This window comes from Bufo bufo, chromosome 4, assembly GCF_905171765.1.
Source record: "Bufo bufo chromosome 4, aBufBuf1.1, whole genome shotgun sequence".
In the NCBI taxonomy this organism is placed as follows: Eukaryota; Metazoa; Chordata; class Amphibia; order Anura; family Bufonidae; genus Bufo; species Bufo bufo.
In genome coordinates, this window is record NC_053392.1 from 15,773,299 (window position 1) to 15,795,926 (window position 22,628).

At 43.7% G+C, this 22,628-nt stretch overlaps 1 protein-coding gene across 10 annotated transcripts in view; it reads right to left on the reverse strand.

The window, feature by feature from the left end:
• The window catches only part of LOC120999889 (tyrosine-protein kinase SRK2-like), a 40,798-nt gene that overhangs the window by 104 nt on the left and 18,066 nt on the right, over nt 1-22,628 (reverse strand). The window contains exons 2-12 of one of the 10 annotated variants that reach the window (XR_005778670.1): nt 18,958-19,073; nt 17,157-17,320; nt 16,488-16,653; nt 14,390-14,554; nt 12,117-12,172; nt 11,848-12,001; nt 6,720-6,851; nt 2,161-2,764; nt 2,061-2,100; nt 1,101-1,960; nt 499-1,068 (exon numbers count right to left, since the gene is read on the reverse strand). Coding sequence is in view for 1 of the 10 variants with exons in the window: in XM_040430939.1 (XP_040286873.1) it covers nt 2,565-2,764; nt 6,720-6,851; nt 11,848-12,001; nt 12,117-12,172; nt 14,390-14,554; nt 16,488-16,653; nt 17,157-17,320; nt 18,958-19,073 (1,153 nt within the window). In the remaining 9 variants the exon portion in view is untranslated. Of the gene's footprint in view, nt 1-498; nt 2,765-6,719; nt 6,852-11,847; nt 12,002-12,116; nt 12,173-14,389; nt 14,555-16,487; nt 16,654-17,156; nt 17,321-18,957; nt 19,074-22,628 lie in introns of those variants that run through there. The other 9 variants (XR_005778667.1, XR_005778668.1, XR_005778669.1 and 6 more) reach the window with 9 other exon arrangements.

Genomic DNA, 22,628 nt, shown 5'->3' on the forward strand with positions numbered 1-22,628 from the left:
CTGTTTTGCTTATAAGAGCAAGACTTCAGGTTCGGATACTCTTTAAAGAGAGACTTTTAACTGAACTACAGCTCCACTTCAATGGAAGGTTTATAATATGATTTTATTAAATATAATAATACATATAGCGATATAATGTCTATACATAATACACAATTACATCAACACTTCAGCTGAAGTCCTATCTACATCCAGAATGAAGGTACTTACATCACAGATGGAGTTCACATAATCTGACAGTGACATCAGCTGGGAAGACATTTCAGTGAAAGCAGAGTCTCGAAAACACTGATTAGGTCCCTACAAGTGTTGAGCAAACTTGTGGTTTCAAGTCCGGCGTACAAGGTTCGGGTTATCTAAGAATTCCATTATGGATTCCACTACCACGGACCATAAGTTATAGTCCGTGGTAGCGGAATCCATAATGGAATTCTTAGATAACCCGAACCTTGTACGCTGAACTTGAAACCACAAGTTTGCTCAACACTAGTCCCTCCCCTCGTAGGATGAGCTTCTGACTTCTTTCCTGAAGGGTTACAGCTTTATACAGATTAAACAAAAAGTTCCATTCCCTAGTGGAACATAGCCAGCGCATGCGCTCCATAATTGTCACTGTGTACAGTACGTGTTGTTCATCTGCTATCACCCCAGACCTCGGAGCGGCAGTTCCCAGGTCTGCAGTGAATCAGAATCCCAAAACAACTTCAAGAAAATATGCAGACAAAGCCTTACTCCCTGCACCTGCATTCACAGGTCATGAAATGAAATTTAAATGAACAGATACAAAATGAAATTCAAATGATCACAAACCACATCTTCACACTTTACTACCTCACTGATCCACCTCACCATTCATAGATCCATTTCACCACTCATCAATGCACTCATCAGTCCACCTCACCACTCATTGATGCTCCGCACCACTCATAGGTCAACATCCCCACTTATCGATCCACCTCACCAATCATCAGTCCAGTTCACCACTCATCGATCCACCTCACCACTCATCAATGCATGTCACTGCTCATCAATCCACCTCACCACTCATCAATCCACTCATCAGTCCACCTCACCACTCATCAATCCACTCATCAGTTCACCTCACCACTTATTGATGCTCCACACCACTCTTAGGTCAACATCCCCACTTATTGAACCACTTCACCATCTATCGATCCACCTCACCACTTATCGATCTACCTCACCACTTATTGATCCACCTCACCACTTATCGATCTACCTCACCACTTATCGATCTACCTCACCACTTATTGATCTGCCTCACCACTTATCGATTTACCTCACCACTTATCGATCCACCTTACCACTTATCGATCTACCTCACCACTTATTGATCTACCTCACCACTTATCGGTCTGCCTCACCACTTATCGGTCTGCCTCACCACTTATCGATCCACCTCACCACTTATCGATCTACCTCACAACTTATCGATCCACCTTACCAATCATCAGCCCAGTTCACCACTCATCGATCCACCTCAACACTCATCAATGCATGTCACTGCTCATCAATCAACCTCACTACTCATCAGTCCTCCTTACTACTCATCAATCCACCCTATCATTCATCGATCCACCTTAACACTTATTGATGCACCTCACCACTCATCAATCCAGCTCACCACTCAATAATCCACCTCATCACTCATTAGACAGTCCCACCTCTCATCGATCCACCTCATCACTCATCAGAGAGTCCCACCACTCATCGATCCACCTCAACACTCATTGATCCACCTCAACAGTCATCAATATACCTCACCACTCGTCAATCCACTGCAACACTCATAAGTCCACCTCACCACTCAACTATCCACCTCACCACTTATTGATGCACCTCATCACTCATTAATCCACCTTATCACCCATCAATCCACTTCATCTCTCATTGATCCACCTCAACACTCATCAATCTATCCTGACACTCATCAATCAACCTCACTACATATCAATCCACCTCACCACTCATCAATCCACCTCACCACTCATCAAACTACCTCACCACTCATCAAACTACTTCACCACTCATCAATCAACCTCACTACATATCAAACTAGCTCACCACTCATCAAACTACCTTACCACTCATCAGTCCACACTATCGCTTGTCAATCCACCTCACTACTCATTAGTCCACCTCACCACTCATCGATCTATCTCACCACTTATCAGTCCACCACTCATGAATCCACACTATTACTCATTGATCCATCCCACCACTCATTGATCTACCACCATGCTCACCTATCCAACCCTCCGCTCATCAGTTCACTACACTGCTCATCGATCCACCACACTCATTTATCCACCCCACAGCTCATCAATCCACTGATCAGTTCCCCCATCTGTCTCAATACTAATCAATCCACCCCACTGTGCGGAGGTATATGATATGATAATATATATTTCATATAAATAGTGGTCTTAAGTGTGTGCCATCAAGCCTGTATGGACCAGCCATAAGTTGATATATGAAATGGCCACCAGTGGAGTCCTTAGTCTGTAATATGAGCTGCACATCAGCAGGATATCCATGTGCACTCACTCCACCACATCATCGTCCAGTGCGGGATTAAGAAGATCCAAGAGGAATTGCTCAATCTCACAGAAGGAGGGTCGGGATTCAGGCTGATATCTCCAGCACATCCCCATGATGTAGGAGAGGTTGTCGGGGCTCTCAGCAGGAGGATGCAGAGCTTTTCTGTTCTTTATATCCTGGCAATACAGCAGGTTGGTCTTATCTGAGGACGATAGAAATAAAATGGTGGTTACACGACCTGAGCCACATCCCCTGAAACGTATATCACTGTTGTGACTTTACATCCAGAGTAGAGATGAGCGAATCGATTTCTGTATCTGAACAATTTCTCACTGTGCGAGGAGCTGTTTTCGACCATTGACAGGGCTGTGCATGCGCCATTACTGTCAGTGACCTGCAAATACCAATCAGCAAAATTTGTTTAGCGGCGCATGCAAATTCGTTCATGACGATTCGTACACAGATCATCCTCGCGTGTGCTGCTACTCACAGTAACGGTGCATGCGCCAGATAATCAGGGTCGCCTGAGATGCGCTGTGCTATAATAAGGCTGAGTAAGCGTCCAGAGCTGCGGGTGTAAACCCTGCGGAAGCTCACATGACTGCATGACACACTCACAGCTCAACTGGTAGATGACATCTTCATGTGCGAATGGAGTTTAACTCAGAAGGAGATGGACAAAGTCTTTATGAAGCTCCTCGGTATTCAGCATCATGCTCAGGGCAGTGTGCGGAGCCTGTCCAGAGGTATGTGGAAGGTCACTGTTTCTAGGGAAGAATACCATATGGCGGTACTGTACAGTCCCATCGACGTGTACGACCTCCGAGTTGTATGGAATCACTGTTCATAAAAGTACACAAGGCCTCATATGGAGAATTATCCTGTGAGATGTGTGAAAGTAGCTTCAAACCAGCCCATCACTTACAGTATATTACACCTCCAAGAAATGGAAAGAAGTCAAGTGTCTCCTCGTATAATAGTCAAAGAACTTCTGAAGGAATCCCCAGAAGCCCAGACCATACTTAGTCTTTGGTGAAGAATGTGAAATTGTGCATTAAAGTCCCCTCTATTCATCCTCTTGATCCTCCTCATGCTATTCACCCTACTCAACCTCTTTCTTCACCCTACTCATCTTCCTTACTCTCCTAATCCTCTTCACCTTTCTCATGTTCCTCATTTTCTTCATGCTTCTCATATTCTTCACCCTCTTCATACTTCTCATGTCCTTTACTATCTTCTTGTTCCTCACCCTTCTTATGTTCTTTAGCCTCCTTATGTCCCTCAACCTCCCGATATTTTTAGCTCCCTTATGTCACTCACCCTCCTCATGCTTCTCATCTTCTTTACTTTCCTAACTTTTTCACCCTCCTCATGTTTTTCACCCTCCTCATTCTCCTCACCATCCTGATCACCCCCTTCATGTTTCTCACCCTACTGATGCTCCTCATCCTGTTCATGCTCCTTGCTCTCCTCACTCTCTTCACACTCTTCATGTTTCTTAAGCTGGTCATACAACATGAACACATGTTGATGGCTGAACACCAGTTGAATGAACAATCATCTGGTGACTGTTCATTTTGCCGACACAACCATATACACATTAGTCCATATTGGCCATTACAGCTCAAACTGCACATACACGTTCAATGAAATCGGGCAATGATTGAAAGAGCTTTCTGGGAACTTTTTTCTTCCGACTATCAGACGAAAATATTAAACATGGCTGACTTCTTTTCAAACGATAATCGTCTATCATCTGTCTGCTAAAATCATCATTCGTTGTTAAATTTCTTCCTACAAACATTCGTTTTGGTTGAAATTGTCTACTTTGATCAACTGTAGAAAAAAGGGGGGGGGGGAGAGACCCCGGATGTACCAGAAACAAGTGAGGGACAGTGCCTACTCAATATAGATGTAATGGGACATCCGAAAAAGAGGTAACTCGGTACAAGCTCCGAGTACAATGGCAGAAAACGAGAGAAAGGAAGCTCAGAGTACCAAAAATAATAACAAAATTAATATTTTATTAAATCAAGAACATGATAAAAAAGACACATATACAGTTGATGCCAAAGACAGGGAGGGGGGAGCAGGGAAAGGAGAAAACAAGCGCCACCCTGGATGAACACACAGGTCACAAGATACATAAATAATAATAATAATAGAATCATGAGAGAGAATGCATAAAAATATGAGAGTAGTATAAAGCCAGCAAGACAATAGGAACGCCAAGTGAGAAGGCACGCCGAAACGCGCGTTGGGGAAGCGCCATCCTGGTTTTCTGTGTCCACACTAGGTCTACTTTTAGGTAAGCATTTGATCATTGTCTCCCTCCCACGGCTTATGTGCCGCCGATGTTGAGACTTCTCACTTGGCGTTCCTATTGTCTTGCTGGCTTTATACTACTCTCATATTTTTATTTTGGTCAGCACACTATGCACTACTGCCGTGGTTGGTTCTTTCATTTGATCTCTACCTTACCTTATACCATTATTTATATATTTTCTGTATACGGTTCATGAGCTGGTCATTGTACCTTATGCATTCTCTCTCATGATTCTATTATTATTATTATTTATGTATCTTGTGACCTGTGTGTTCATCCAGGGTGGCGCTTGTTTTCTCCTTTCCCTGCTCCCCCCTCCCTGTCTTTGGCATCAACTGTATATGTGTCTTTTTTATCATGTTCTTGATTTAATAAAATATTAATTTTGTTATTATTTTTGGTACTCTGAGCTTTGATCAACTGTAGTCTAATCTACAGTATATGGCCACCTTGACTGTTCTCATACTTCACCCTTCTCATGCTCCTTACCTTCTTCATGCTCATTGTCTTCACTTTGCTCCTGGTCTTCTACCTCCTCCTTATTCTAATCTGTCTCTTCTTTTTACCCTTCTCATCTTCTTTACCTTATTCATTCTCCTCTTTGACTCCTTGTCTTCCTTACTCTTCTCATCTTCCTCACTATCCTGATCCTCTTCACCCTTCTCTTATTCGCTGTCCTCATTCATTTTATCATTCTCATTCTCCTCCTCTGCCCTCTCACCCTTTTCCTCTTCTTAGTCTTCTTCACTCTCTTTATCCTCTTCCTCCTTTTCATCTTCGTACTTCTCCTCATCATTTTCACCTTCCCCATCCTCTTAACTGTCCTCATGTTCTTCATTTTCTTCACCACCTCCTCTTCTACAGGCTCCTGATCTTCCTCACCCTCCTTCTAGTTTATACCCTGGTCATCTCCCTGACTCCCTTCCTTGCCTTCACCTTCATTCATCTTCCTCCTCATCACCCTATTTATCTTCCTCACCTTCTTTCTCATAGAAACATGGAATGTGTCGGCAGATAAGAACCATTTGGCCCATCTAGTCTGCCCAATAAAGTTCTCATCTTTTTTTACTCTTCTCTTCAGTCTCCATTTTCCTTACCTGTCTCTTGCTCTTCACCTTCTCCTAATCTCTGATATCTTGGACTATGGTCATAAATTGGCCATGTACATGAATTAAAAATCGGCCAAACCCCCAGATTTCAGCAAGATCAACTAAATATGTTGGTTGTCCCACAACGACTACCAGAATGTAACCATATGCAGATATCAGGGAAAAGAAGGATCGGCCATGTTGGATTTCACCTTGTCTGATGCACTGTTACAAAGGGACATAAGCCTCTGCCAGAGGTGTCTGGAGGAGACAGGAGGGTTTGGAAAGGATAGAGGCGTCTGAGGGATGGCAGAGGCATACTGAGTCTCAATGGTATAGAGAGGACAGTGGGGCCTGGAAAAGGATAGAGGGATTTGAAAGAAGGAGAGGAGTTTGGAGGGCACAGATGGGTCTAGAGGAAATGGAGCGAGACAGAGGAGTCTGCAGGAAACAGAGTGGCCTGGAGATGCAAGAGGAGTCCGGAGGGGATAAAGTGGTCTCGAGGGAATGGAGGTGCCAGAGGAGTCTGGAGAGAACAGACTTATCTGGAGGTGAAAGAGGAGTCTGGAGGGAGACAGATATATGCGAGGAGGTTAACTGTCAGCGGTTCAGACTGGTGGATGAAGTGATGGATGACTGGAGAGGTAACACCGATGATGAGCGTCTTTCTCCTTCCACTTTTTTCATGACTGAATTCCTGTCTACTTCTTGAATTCATCAGACTGTTCTCATGAGTTACTCACTTGGGAAGGGTATTTTTCCGTAGGTGATGATCTCCACCAGCAAAACCCCATAGGACCATATGTCAGACTTGGTGGTGTATTTCTGCATCTGGAAAACCTCTGGAGCTGTCCACCTAATCGGAAGCTGTGCATCTGGAGAAAACCGAGGTTGTAAGTGTTAATCAGATCATGGACTTATGGTAAGTAAACTACAATATGTGTCATCTTTCCCTCCTCATGTTGTCATAACCAGATTACTGAAAACCATCTCCACACTCGTCCTTCGCTACTAACTACCGACCCAACTCTAATCTCCTCTTCATCTCTAACCTCCTGGAATGTCTGGTCTGAAATATCTTTCAAATACAGTATTTTTCGGACTATAAGACACACTTGACCAGTGGCTTAACTAGAACTGACAGCAAATTTTTTAATACTTCCCCCCCCCCCCCCCCCCCCCCAGCAACCCCTTTCTCCTGTGCAGCCCTCAGTCCTGTGGCTATTCAAGATATCTCTCTCAGACAAGGCCCGGCAGCCGCTCCATCCGTTTCCTATATGTAACCCAGGTTTGGAGAAAAAAAAAAAATATGATTTTTTTTTTTTGCTACTTATTAAACCTGCCTAGTGCATTGGCCACATATGTTCTCTGTAATACCGTAGAGGAAAACTCTGTGTCTGTTCACTACAATAAAGCAGAGGCAGATGGAGCCGGCTATGGTGCATTGACTGCGTTCACTATAATACAGGAAGAGCAGACTTTAGTGCATTGCCTGCAACACAGGTGTCACTCACTTTTCCTGCCCCACTCAGCTTCAGGTTGATGGTTACATGACCAAAATGGACCTTGCTGTATATCGGGAGAGCGCTCGAGAACCGGCACTTCCAGACCATCAGGCGGATGAAGTGGGAAAAGATGAGCGAGAGAAACGCTCAGCAGTTGAGCGAGAATTTCAAAAATCCTGGCAGAGAGATCCGCCAATGGAAAGTATTGGCTTCGCCCATTAGGAGATCTGTTAACCCCTTAAATCTCGTCCGTGGTCAGCATCTTCTATTTGTCCAAAGTAAGGAACCTGAAGTGGGCCTTGGCCGGGGCCACAGCACCAAGCTTCCATTCCAAGCTAGAGCGCATTTGTGAGTATGTAACGCCCCAGAGTGGCATTACCACCTTTGCACCTTGTTACGATCTCCTATGGTTAACCTAGCGTCATCTATGCATTTGTTTCCAGATCCTGTATAATGTGCATTTCACATTTTGCCACTGTTATGTTTAAGTGTAATATGCCTGGTTCACCAGCAGGTGTCAGCAAACATGGCAGAGCTATCCTAGATAGAGTGGAACCTTCCCTTCCATTCTAACACCCCCCTCTATGGTGTGGTGGGCGTGTCTCACTTACTGCAGGGAGGGAGGAGTTCAGTTTAGAGTCAGTTTTAGTTTACCCCCTGCCAAGGGAGGGTGTGTAGCAGGTGCAAGCCTCTGTTGGACGGGGCCTTGCCCAGGCCAGCTGGAGCACCTTCAGCACAGCTGGAAGCCTCTGAAGCCAGGAGTAAAGTTTTCCCTGGACAGTTTAGAGACAGACGGAAGTTACAGCCTACAGCTAAAGCTAAGTTATATAGCTATCCTGTCAGCATAGCAGAGCCAGAGAGCGACAGACGTAGCAGAGTTTGCCTGCCACAGTTAATACCAAAGCCTGCTGGAAACCACGACAAAGCCTGAAACTGTTTAGAGAAACGTTTATGCAAAGTAAAGCTGGTATCAACTTCATCATACAGGTAAGGTCTGGACTCAGTTTATTTAATCATCCCCTTATCAACAAAGCTCCTCTTCATTTGCTGCTGAGCCAACGCCTAGGGTTGAACGCCATGAAAACAAGTTACTTTTTTCCTCTTAAAAAGCCCTGGGGGGAGGCCCACTGCAAGTACACATGGAGTCATAGCTCCTCCCTCGGCAGATGGTACACACGGAATCATAAGAAGATGGTACACACGGAATCATAGCTCCTCCCTCTGAGGTTGGTACACACGGAATCATAGCTCCTCCCTCTGAGGTTGGTACACACAGAATCGTAGCTCCTCCCTCTGAGGTTGGTACACATGGAATCGTAGCTCCTCCCTCTGAGGTTGGTACACACGGAATCCTAGCTCCTCCCTCTGAGGTTGGTACACACGGAATCATAGCTCCTCCCTCTGAGGTTGGTACACACAGAATCCTAGCTCCTCCCTCTGAGGTTGGTACACACGGAATCATAGCTCCTCCCTCTGAGGTTGGTACACACGGAATCATAGCTCCTCCCTCTGAGGTTGGTACACACGGAATCCTAGCTCCTCCCTCTGAGGTTGGTACACACGGAATCATAGCTCCTCCCTCTGAGGTTGGTACACACAGAATCCTAGCTCCTCCCTCTGAGGTTGGTACACACGGAATCGTAGCTCCTCCCTCTGAGGTTGGTACACATGGAATCATAGCTCCTCCCTCTGAGGTTGGTACACACGGAATCATAAGAAGATGGTACACACGGAATCATAGCTCCTCCCTCTGAGGTTGGTACACACGGAATCCTAGCTCCTCCCTCTGAGGTTGGTACACACGGAATCATAGCTCCTCCCTCTGAGGTTGGTACACACGGAATCATAGCTCCTCCCTCTGAGGTTGGTACACACAGAATCCTAGCTCCTCCCTCGGAAGATGGTACACACAAAATCATAGCTCCTCCCTCGGAGGATGTTACACACGGAATCATAGCTCCTCCTTCGGAAGATGGTACACACTGAAACATAGCTCCTCCCTCGGAGGTTGGTACACACGGAATCATAGCTCCTCCCTCTGAGGTTGGTACACACAGAATCCTAGCTCCTCCCTCTGAGGTTGGTACACACGGAATCGTAGCTCCTCCCTCTGAGGTTGGTACACACAGAATCCTAGCTCCTCCCTCTGAGGTTGGTACACACGGAATCCTAGCTCCTCCCTCTGAGGTTGGTACACACGGAATCATAGCTCCTCCCTCTGAGGTTGGTACACACAGAATCCTAGCTCCTCCCTCTGAGGTTGGTACACACGGAATCATAGCTCCTCCCTCTGAGGTTGGTACACACGGAATCATAGCTCCTCCCTCTGAGGTTGGTACACACAGAATCCTAGCTCCTCCCTCGGAAGATGGTACACACAAAATCATAGCTCCTCCCTCGGAGGATGTTACACACGGAATCATAGCTCCTCCTTCGGAAGATGGTACACACTGAAACATAGCTCCTCCCTCGGAGGTTGGTACACACGGAATCATAGCTCCTCCCTTGGAAGATGGTACACACGGAATCCTAGCTCCTCCCTCAGAAGATGGTACACACGGAATCATAGCTCCTCCCTCGGAAGATGTGCGTGGCTCGGAGAAGAGCCTCTGTGCAGGTAGGATCATTAAGGAAGCAGTCAGGGATGTCTGGCACTGCTGGACCACCCTGACTGTGAACTATAAGACGCAGGCACTTTTAGCAACGTTTTTTCTTGACTATAAGTGCGTCTTATAGTCCAAAAATGTGGTAACTCTCTTCTCGACCCCTTACAATCTAGTGTGATCTGATGGATAAATCTGAAGTCTGCTACTTTCCACTGGTTCTTCTGGATCCCTTCGGGGTCTGACACTATGGACCACCAACTCCTACTTGTGCTCTATTACCCCTAATTCTTGCTGGACCAAGCCAATTTTGTAAACAAATGTCTTAGTTTTTTTCTCCCAATCTTCCAAGACTAACTTTTTATTTTACCATCGACACTGCTGTATGGGTGCTTTGTTTTTGTGTGTCGATTTTCCTTTTCTAATTGCACCAAAGTTTACAAAAAATATTTTTGGGGAGGAATAGTAAAAAATTCAATTTTACCTTTGTCTTTGGGTTTTTATGGCAGTCCCTGTGCAGTAAAAAGGATGTGACCCTTCTGATCAGTTGTATTCTGCGGGTCAGTAGTATTAAAACGATCCTGAATTTGTATAGACTTTGTTGTATTACTACTTTCAAAAAACGCAATCTCTTTTACAGCATAAAACATTTTTTCTTTGTGTTGCCACATTCTGGCACCCATAACTCTTATTTTTTGATGGAGCTGTGTTTTTGCTGGGTGAGCTGTAGTTCTTGTTGGTATTGTGTTGGGGTACATTTTGTTTTTAAATCTTTTTTATGCCTTTTTTTGGGGAGGGATGGGTGTGTTTACTGTGCTGGATGAATAAGGTGTTAGTCTGATATCTTTAACATTTGTGGTTTTTGTATAGTTTTTGTATGTGATAAATGCGAACAGGTTTTTCAAGTCAGGGATGTCAACTGACAGCTCTCAAGCTGTTTCTCAACTACAACTTCCATCATGCCTTGACAGCCTTCAGCTATTAGGGTATGTTGGGAGTTGTAGTTTTGCAACAGCTGGAAGGCCGCAGGTTAATATTTTTTATGTTCCCCTGGGGACTTGAACCTGTGATCACTTCTAACAGATCACTTCAGTATTGCAGCATGAGTTTACCATCATCTTATGTTCACCAGCTCCCCGTCTACCATGACAACTTCTCTGCACCCCGCGACTGCATCATGCAAGGGAGGAAGACCATTAGGGGACAGAAGGAAGGGGGGGGGGCTCACTCTGTTCTCCTTAATGGCTCGGATTGAAGTTGTCTCTGATCCACTCCCGGAAGATGTCAACTTGTGACACATCCGGTTCCACCCACTTATGGAACGGGCTCAGCACCTGAGCCTTCTCCAAACACTCATCCGGCACCTGTGATGTAGATCTCCATCAAGGTGCTCAAAGGGGTTAGTGGAAATGTGCCAAGATAGAAGCTTATTCACAATCCACAGGATAGGGGCTATGCATCTGATTGGTGGGGGTCTGATGTTTTGACCCCCAAAGATGTCAAAACAGAGGTTCTGTCTCCCCAAATGAAGCAGCCTGCCGAGCATGAACGCTGCCTCTTCATTCATTTTCTAGGGACTTTAAAGAAAGGTGAGTGCTGTTCTCATCTATCTCTGGTAATCCCATTGTGCACGCTTGACTTGCCACTCCATTAATATGGGCCCACGGGACCTTCATTTTCAAGATCATTGGGATCCCAGCATTGGATCCCCACAAATCAGATCCTCCATCCTGTGGACCCCTTTAAGGACATAGCTCATTCACCTGCAGAGACAGCGTTGGAGGAGTTGTTAAGGAAACGTGCCAGGCCAAAGTCTCCGATCTTGCAGGACATCATGGCTGACAAGAAGATGTTCTCACCACGTAGGTCTCGGTGGACACAGCCCTTTCGCTCCATGTAGTCCATTCCTTGACAAATCTGAGGAAATGAGAACCTTTCATCATAAGTCATTCTTGGGTTTACACAGACATCCTTATTTCACACGTGTAAGACATGTGTAACTTAAAGGAGAGGAGTAGTGAAATGTACTAACCTGGACAGCAAAGTCCACCAGCTGGGGAAAGGGCAAGTCCTTCTCCTTCTGGTGATCTGAGAGCGAAGACACAAAATATTGGAAAGGTAAGAACATGGCAAATAACAAGACCAAGATAACACATACAACAAGACCCAGGGACAAACATGACACATGCAATACGACCCACAGATCAACATGACACGAAAAACTAGACCAACATGGCACATGCAATGTGACCCAGAGACCAACATGACACGTACAACAAGACCCAGAGACCAACATGGTATGATATGTGCAGGACTCTCTGTATGGTGGTTATAATAGTATGATACTTGCATCTTTATGGCGGTATTGGTAGTATGATATGTGCAGGATTCCGTATGGTGGTAGTGATGGTATGATACATGCAGGATTCTATATAGCGATAGTATGGCATATGGCAATATTGATAGTATGATGCTTGCAGGACTCTTTATGGTGGTATTGGTAGTATGATACGTGCAGGATTCTGTATGATGGTAGTGATAATATGATACGTGGAGGACTCTGTATAGCGATAGTATGGTATATGGCAATATTGATAGTACACTGCGTGCAGAATTATTAGGCAAATGAGTATTTTGACCACATCATCCTCTTTATGCATGTTGTCTTACTCCAAGCTGTATAGGCTCGAAAGCCTACTACCAATTAAGCATATTAGGTGATGTGCATCTCTGTAATGAGAAGGGGTGTGGTCTAATGACATCAACACCCTATATCAGGTGTGCATAATTATTAGGCAACTTCCTTTCCTTTGGCAAAATGGGTCAAAAGAAGGACTTGACAGGCTCAGAAAAGTCAAAAATAGTGAGATATCTTGCAGAGGGATGCAGCACTCTTAAAATTGCAAAGCTTCTGAAGCGTGATCATCGAACAATCAAGCGTTTCATTCAAAATAGTCAACAGGGTCGCAAGAAGCGTGTGGAAAAACCAAGGCACAAAATAACTGCCCATGAACTGAGAAAAGTCAAGCGTGCAGCTGCCAAGATGCCACTTGCCACCAGTTTGGCCATATTTCAGAGCTGCAACATCACTGGAGTGCCCAAAAGCACAAGGTGTGCAATACTCAGAGACATGGCCAAGGTAAGAAAGGCTGAAAGACGACCACCACTGAACAAGACACACAAGCTGAAACGTCAAGACTGGGCCAAGAAATATCTCAAGACTGATTTTTCTAAGGTTTTATGGACTGATGAAATGAGAGTGAGTCTTGATGGGCCAGATGGATGGGCCCGTGGCTGGATTGGTAAAGGGCAGAGAGCTCCAGTCCGACTCAGACGCCAGCAAGGTGGAGGTGGAGTACTGGTTTGGGCTGGTATCATCAAAGATGAGCTTGTGGGGCCTTTTCGGGTTGAGGATGGAGTCAAGCTCAACTCCCAGTCCTACTGCCAGTTTCTGGAAGACACCTTCTTCAAGCAGTGGTACAGGAAGAAGTCTGCATCCTTCAAGAAAAACATGATTTTCATGCAGGACAATGCTCCATCACACTCGTCCAAGTACTCCACAGCGTGGCTGGCAAGAAAGGGTATAAAAGAAGAAAATCTAATGACATGGCCTCCTTGTTCACCTGATCTGAACCCCATTGAGAACCTGTGGTCCATCATCAAATGTGAGATTTACAAGGAGGGAAAACAGTACACCTCTCTGAACAGCGTCTGGGAGGCTGTGGTTGCTGCTGCACGCAATGTTGATGGTGAACAGATCAAAACACTGACAGAATCCATGGATGGCAGGCTTTTGAGTGTCCTTGCAAAGAAAGGTGGCTATATTGGTCACTGATTTGTTTTTGTTTTGTTTTTGAATGTCAGAAATGTATATTTGTGAATGTTGAGATGTTATATTGGTTTCACTGGTAAAAATAAATAATTGAAATGGGTATATATTTGTTTTTTGTTAAGTTGCCTAATAATTATGCACAGTAATAGTCACCTGCACACACAGATATCCCCCTAAAATAGCTAAAACTAAAAACAAACTAAAAACTACTTCCAAAAATATTCAGCTTTGATATTAATGAGTTTTTTGGGTTCATTGAGAACATGGTTGTTGTTCAATAATAAAATTAATCCTCAAAAATACAACTTGCCTAATAATTCTGCACTCCCTGTATGATACGTGCAGGACTGTGTATGGCGGTAGTGGTAGTATTGTATATGGCGGCACTGATTCCTCGGCTTGCAGTTGATCTACATGGTTGGATGTTTAGCCATGGTTCTCATGATCTGGTGCGCGTGTCTTACATGACTCACCTTGCAGATATTTTTTGAGGTTTCCTTGTGGCATGTACTCGGTGACTATGAAGACAGGCTTGGTCTGCAGACACACCGCATATAACTTCAGCAGCTTGTCATGGCTCAGTTTCCACATTGTCTCTGCTTCGCCATACAGTGTTTGCTGCAGGGACTCAGCTGTGACTGTGATTATAATAAGAGGACATGGAGCGTAATAACATGTGCAGTACCCCAGAATAGTGTAATAGCAAAATTGTTTATTGATGTTTAATTTTTTTTTGTTCCATGTAACATTTTCATGTATTGTATTGTACCTGTATAGTCTTGTATGGATAGGTCAGGGTTAACATCCTGACTTTACCCTGTAGGAGGCTAGGAGTTACATCTAGGTCCACCCCTAAATATAGTGTGGTGGCTAGTGTTAGCTGAGGAAGAGAGAGAAGCTACATGTGCTCACATCTTGGAGAAACTAGGCCTGAATCCCAGAGAAACACTGTCTCTGAGATATTTGCATCCATCTCTACTTCACAGTACTCCGGAGAGAAAAGAAAGAACTAGAAAGCCCAGAATCTGCATGGCCGAGCATTGGAGTCAGTCAGTTAGGTATTTGCTGTTTGAAGCTGATAGACTTTACTGCTGTGAGGAGAATCTCCCTTCACACTTGGGCACGGTCCTGGCCAACCATATCTTAATGCTGTTTGAAGCTGATAGACTTTACTGCTGTGAGGAGAATCTCCCTTCACACTTGGGCACGGTCCTGGCCAACCATATCTTAATGCTGTTTGAAGCTGATAGACTTTACTGCTGTGAGGAGAATCTCCCTTCACACTTGGGCACGGTCCTGGCCAACCATATCTTAATGCTGTTTGAAGCTGATAGACTTTACTGCTGTGAGGAGAATCTCCCTTAACACTTGGGCACGGTCCTGGCCAACCATATCTTAATGCTGTTTGAAGCTGATAGACTTTACTGCTGTGAGGAGAATCTCCCTTCACACTTGGGCACGGTCCTGGCCAACCATATCTTAATGCTGTTTGAAGCTGATAGACTTTACTGCTGTGAGGAGAATCTCCCTTAACACTTGGGCACGGTCCTGACCAACCATATCTTAATCCTGTATCCCTCAGCTCAGGGAATTACAGCCACTAGAGCAAGAATAATATTGCCAGCCCATAGATTCTACAGAGAGAGACTTTGGAAGGATAGGAGTACTACAACCCCATCATTCCTCATATCCATATTGCTAATGGAGATTTCTGTGATACCGTTGGATGTACTACAACTCCCATTGTACACTTTAGAAAAACAGACACTTGTTTATTTTTTACAACTGGCCTGGTCACGGATCCCAGCACTATTCGCTGACCACAGCACCTGCATCAACATCATGGTGTGCCCCGAGGGAAGCAAGGGTGTGCCCTCCTGTCACTGCCTTAGGGAGCATCAGTGTGAGGACCGCCACTGGGATTCATGCAAATAGCTGTTGCAGCCAGTGCAACTACGACTTCCATTCTCTGCTCCACAACTCCTGGGCTTGTGTCACAAGAGATACTTCTATCTTAAGATGGCCGTACGCATGAGCTGTAAATTAACAGGTTTGGCCAAGCATCTAATGTGTATGGTGGCCTCCTGCTGGCTTATATCGGGGGACATAAGTATCAGACATGTTGTATGGGAACCATAGTTTTTTGATGTTACTATATAGAGTTGTTATGAGAAGAACCCAAGAAGACAAATGTGACTAAGAGGAAGAGAACTGTAACAAGATGGATGGAGACAGCCACAGAAATCACGAGGATACCAGAACAGAGACATAAATCATGAATACCATAGTCAGAGGTCAACAAGCTTATGGGTGGATTTCTGAATTTACTCGGCATGTTACTGTCTCAACTTTTTTAACATGCCCAATCCTTTTTTCACAGTGAAGATTAGCTGCTGCCACCTGAGAGGTCTGGAGGAGGGGACAGAGGTTTTTGGAAGGAACTTTCCCTCTTCTTTCTACACAGAAATCATGGATGTTAGCTAGTATGGTTACCCTTAGTCAAGGGCATATTCTTGGGCTGTAGAAGTCTGGTTCTTGTGTCTAAGAAGAAGGATGGACCTTGAGTCTTACCATGTAGTTCCTTGACCGCTACTTCTGTGGTTTTGTTCCACAATCCCAGCCACACTGTGCCAAACTTGCCGCTGCCCAGCCTCCTGACCTTCTGTATGGAGCTGGGATCAATTTCCAGTTGGTCTACAGTAGTGTGGGAAATGCTGTCCACTGAAGGAAGATCCAACTTTAGAGAGAAAATTAAGAAAAGCTTTAGTGCATATTAGAAGCGTCCATTTTGGATGGTATCAGGATAATTCTAATAAAGAAATGTCTTTGATGTAGATTTAGACCTCATCTAATTTCCAACCAAGGACTTATTCTCCTTAGTCCAATTCTCCTTAGTGGACCTTATGATGGCAATCTTACAATATGTCCACCACCATCGGGCCCTGCTTTTTTCTTACCCTGAACTATTGTTTGTCTGACAGGTATTGAATGAGTATGGGCAGCCTTACATCCTTCAAAATCTTTCAGACTTTATTGGAACATTCTGACGTTCCTTCATTGTCCATGAGGTTTTCTACCAAAGTTTTGACTATAAATGGTTGCAGAATACTAAACCAGCTGTAGATGTATGATTACATGTTAATCAGTTTTCTGTACTTTATGATCGAAGGTGATGATTTGCAGAGTGTGTGGTATTAGTGGGCAGGTAAATAATCTCTACAAATTTTTGGGATATCTTACCTTGACACACGGTGTCTCCAGTTTGGTGCACAGTCCGTCATATTGTTCAAGATAATATTGGATTAGATCCTTAAGACTGGGAAATGAAGCTCTTTCAACTAGATAGAAAAGGCCGTCGATAGACTGATGGACTCTGTAATGTCTCACCAACTGATCCAGGCGCACTACAAGGAAACATGGCAATATCATGTCGGTTGACTGAAGTTCAGGTCGGGTCATATTATAATCATGACTGTAATAATCTTATTATAACCAAGGAGCAACTTCTGCATCAGGAGTGAGAAGGTTTCCTGCTTAGGATAGAAATTTGATCAACACACCTTCCTTCTGTTATGCGGTGCTACACCAGTTATAGGCTCCTGCCGCTAATATGGAGGCCTGCTGGAAAATCACCCTCCTCCAAATGTCAGTGGATGCTGATGTGGTGTTGAGGGTTCAGGAGGATAGGGGTAGTGAAAAGATAGTGGTTAGTCTACATCATGCTCCAGGACTGTGTTATGCTCTTTTTTGTTATTCCACTGTTATGTCTCGAGGACGGGTCTCGAAGAATCTGTCACAGACAGTGGAATTTTACAGATCAAGTGGAAATACTGGTTCTACGCTCTTACTGGATGAACATGGCCTGGTCCATATAAATGTCAGCTAGAGCTGGTCATGGACTGTTCAATAGGGAGTTTTGTTCAGCAGATATCCCCAAGATCATATCACTCAGAGAAGAGTGGTGGGATCATGTTCAGTGAAAGGGGGCTATGGAGAAAACCAAGGTTACCTATGAGAATCATCTTTGTTGGGCTTGTGCACATGGCAGAGTCCTTTGTATGAAACCTGTACAGCAGTTATCACGCCCTGTCCTGTGAGAGGCCTGAGAAGATCTGACAGACTTGCTGAACGTGAGTCTATCTGACAGATTGTTCTGTTTCTCTTTGTTGTGGTTTTGGGCAGGATCCCACCTCCCCACAGGTTCTGCTCATTAGCTATTTAGTGGTGCTATTTATACCCGCCTCTCACTATGGTCCTTGCGGTTTATATTTGTTTCTGGAGTTCTCAGCTGGTGTTTGGTGGATCTCCTGCTCCCCATCCATCTTAAGCTAAGTCCTACTCCTTCCTTTTGTTGTGTGTTCTGGCTAGGCCTCAGGAAGACGCTGGTTCCTGCACCTTGCGCTAGGAACCGGTCGTCTTATCTCCAGCTCCCTAGCTGAGGGTTTGTTTCAGTTTCAGCTAGGCTTAGGTTCCAGCGCATAAGCACTTCCACCTTAAGGATTTGCTCATGTTGTCAGCAGTCAGGAAAAGGCTCAGGGATTGTCAGATTTCCCTGTTCCCTAGCTTTGGGGCCTAGCCTGGAGTTTTGTTGCTTTTGTTGTATTTGGTTTGCTTCCCTTCCCTCACCTACCGTGACAGCAGTGCAGTCCTTGCCATGTCGGCTCTGTTGTGTGCTGCCGGCATGGAGATATTCTACCCTACAAGAATTGGCGTCTGACCCACTGCTGTCTGTTCTGCTTTATCCATATTGTACAAGTTCCTGGCATTGTTCAGTCCATCTCTGCAGCTCACCATAATTTTCCTGTGCTATGTAGAGGATGTACTCTATGTGGTCTGGTGTTTTTGAATTGTCTCTGACTGATTTCTGCTGATCTCCTTAGTCACAAAGCATCTCAACCCAAAAACGGTCACTGTACTGTAATACATTGTCTTCACCCGATAGATGCCCCAGCAGTTGCCCTCATTATGGAGTGAAGTAGATGCTGGGGGTGACAGCGTCTTCTTGGGAGAGTAATTATTGGACAGATGGATGTGTACTTACCTGAAATGTAATAGCAGTCTCCCACCTTCTGCCACAAGAGGAATGAGCCGGTGCGGTTATCTTCTTGCATGAGGTAACGCTTGGCATCTAGCTTTGTCAAGGATCCAAAATACCAGCTGTAAATTAGAAGAGAAAGACTTAATGACCATTGAGTTCATGCTGCACAGTAAGACACACACATGTACCTTGAAGTTAACCCTATACTGATAGGGTGGTGTCATCAAGAAGCCCTCTAGTACTAACCCCTTATCTAGACCAGATTTTCCTCCATATATGATGCACACTTGACATGTTTGGGAAGACCATCCCCCTAGAAGACCTTTTTTCAATGCAGTCCTGAGTGGCTTCCCTGTATGTTTTTGGATGGACAATCCTAAGCATTCAGCAAAGAGCAGAACCGGCTCTGACAATTTACATGAAAGACTTAAAGGAAATTTCCACCATAATACTGGGGATTGTCTATACCAGAAGAAGTAAGATGACAAACAGGCAAGAATCAGCACGAGAGAAGCTCAGGGTTTCGCCTGCTCTGTTAATGATTTCAATAGGATATGGCGCTGGAATTGTTTTATAATCTCTGGGACATTGACACTGTTAGTCTCATTATTATTTTTACACTTTAAACCCTGAGCAATATACAATGTTGTTAAGTCTTTATTTCTTTTGCAAATTTTTTTTATTGTGAGAAAAAACAAAAAACAGCTATTACCATACAAAAATTAATCATCAACATTATTGCTTTTCTTCTTTTTCCCCCCAATTCAACCTTAACCCCCCTAACCCCGACCCTCCCTCCCCATTGCGATGCGTCTCCTATCCACATACCGATGAGGTGGAGGCAGGGAATGTTAGGGCTTCCAACTCCCCCATATCCTATTCCATTTCTCCTCAATGTTTCTTTGCTTACATAGAATTTTTTCATAACTCTTGATCTTGTTAACCAAGTTTAGCCATATAGGTACAATAGGTATATTTTATGAAAACCAGACCCTTGTATATAATCAAGAGTCTGGCCAAAAACATTAATTTAATTAACAAGGTCTTTTTATACTTATGACAATTAACCTGGGAAAGATTGCCAAGTATCCAGCATTGTTCCGTAAACGGAATCGTTACTTTCAGTTTTTGGGTAGCGCAGTTCTTAATTGCCTTCCAATATTAAGTTAATTCTCTACAGGACCAGAACATATGGAAATAATCAGCAGCAGGTGAATCACACCGTGGACAATAGCGTTTCTCAAACCACATTTGTTAAGCCATGTCGGTGTAACATATATTCTATGTAAAATATTGAATTGAACCACCACGTGATTAAAATTATGAGACACTAATCTTAAATTAGATAATATATTTTCCCACTCACCTACTTGAATCATTGCACAATCCACTCCCAAAGACCTTTGTCCGGGGGAGCGTAAATCCTTAAATAGTGCTTCCAGTAACAATTTATACAATTGGGGAATCTTGACCTTCTGCCCCATGTTTCCTATCAAATCATTCTAGGGTGTAGAAGTATCTACCTCAAGCAATGCTTTCCCTGTAGACTAAAAAGTGCCGAACGTAATTGAAAATACCTAAACCAAGATAAATTAACAATATGTTCCTAAACTCTTTATAGTCCTGTTGGGTACTAGATAATCGCCCGGACTCTAGTAGCGTGAACATATTATTATATAAAGAACTACTAACCAAGATCCGACAGAGTGAACTTTTCTCCCATTGGCAGAATGAGGTGGCTCTACTAATCAATGGGGATGGAATGGTGCTCAATATCTCAGTGTGAACTCCACACACCAAAAGATTAATACAAAAAGATAGTTAAGAAAGATATGGCACTCATATATCCGGAAGACTGCTCAAACATTTGATTTTATTATATTCAAATATCCTGCAGAATATTTGAATATAATAAAATCTAATGTTTGAGCAGTCTTCCGGATATATGAGTGCCATATCTTTTTTAACTAACTTTTCTCCCATTGGCAAAAAAAGCTATAAAATAGCCCTTAAAATATGGAAGATTCAGCCCTCCCTGTTCTATCGGTTTATAAAGGTACTCCAACTTTAACCTTGCCCACTTTCTTCCCCAAAGTAAGTCATTAGTAATTCTTTCAATTAGTTAAAAAACTTATCGTCAATTCATATTGGAGAGTTCCTAGGGACGTAGAGGAGTTAAGGTAATATCACCATTTTTTTAACTAGGGATATTCTATCGGCTCTAGATAAAGGAAGTCAAAGCCATACCGTAACTTTTGACCTCAATTTACTAATCAATGGGATCAAATTGAGCTGTAAAAAATAGGGGATATCATCATACCCAAATATTTAAAGGAATATGCCATCTTTAACATACTCAAAGGCCCTTCAATGGAATATTCAGTTCTATCTAGTGGCATAAAAGTTGTCTTTGACCAGTTAATATCAAGGCCTGAGACTGCACCAAAGAAATTAACCATTCGAATAAGTTCTGGAAGTACAGTATTAGTATGGTTTATAAAAAACAGTACATCATCTGCATATAAGGAAATACGGTCCTCTACTCCTAATATCCCAAACCCCTCAATCCTAGAGTCTTGCCTAACCCTAGCAGCAAGAGGTTCGATATAAATATTAAATAATAATGGAGAGAGTGGACATCCCTGTCGGGTACCTCTACTCAAAGGAAAACTCCTTGTCAAACTCCCATTAATACTCAATCTAGCCGTAGGAGACTTATAAATGAGCTAAATCATATTTATATATCTAGTACCAAATCCAATTTTCCCTAAAACTTTCCAGAGGAATTCCCACTCCACCCTGTCAAACGCCTTAGAGGCTTTTAAAGACAGGATGGAGTGAGAGACCCCCCCGCCCCCGGAAGACTGTATATTCGCATACAACAGATGCCTTGTAGTCAGAATCCTTGAGAAAAGCTTCATGTCTATGTTCAATAGGGAGATTGGCCTATATGACCCCATATCTAAGGGGTCCTTACCCTTTTTCAATATTAATATTATCACAGCCTCTGTCATTGATTCTGGAAACCTACCCTCCTCCAATGATCCGGTGAACACCTCCAGGAGCCAATGAAAAATCACCTCCCTATATTTATGATAGAATTCATACGGGAATCCATCAGACCCAGGGGAGAAGTTTCCAGAACATGCCTTCAAAGCTGCCTCTAACTCCTCTAGGGAAAGGTCTGCATCGAGGAATTCTCTTTGGATATGTGTAAGAACCGGAAGAGAGATAGAATCGAAGTATGAATCCATCTCTTCATCTAAAATGACCTTATCTGAATGATATAATCCCGAAAAATGCTTCAAAAAAATGTATGCGGTCTTGATCCTCAGTAATTATACCCTCGGATGAGCGAATACTATCTCTTTTTTTGGTTCTTGATTAGAGATCACCCTCGCCAGAAGTTTCCCTGGTCTACCCGAATCGGAAAAATATTTTTGTCCCTTGAAAAAAATCCTCTGCTGGGTATTTCCAAGAGAAAATCAGAGTACGACTTACTTGCGTTCTGCATAATTTCCCTATTTACTATTGTTTTATTCCTGGAAAATTCATTCATACCAGCTAAAGCTGCTTCTTTTAAATCTCTATTTCCTACCTTAACCCCTTCTTAAATTAGAAATGTTACTAAAAATACTCCCCTCATGAAGGCCTTGAATTTATCCCAAACCAGT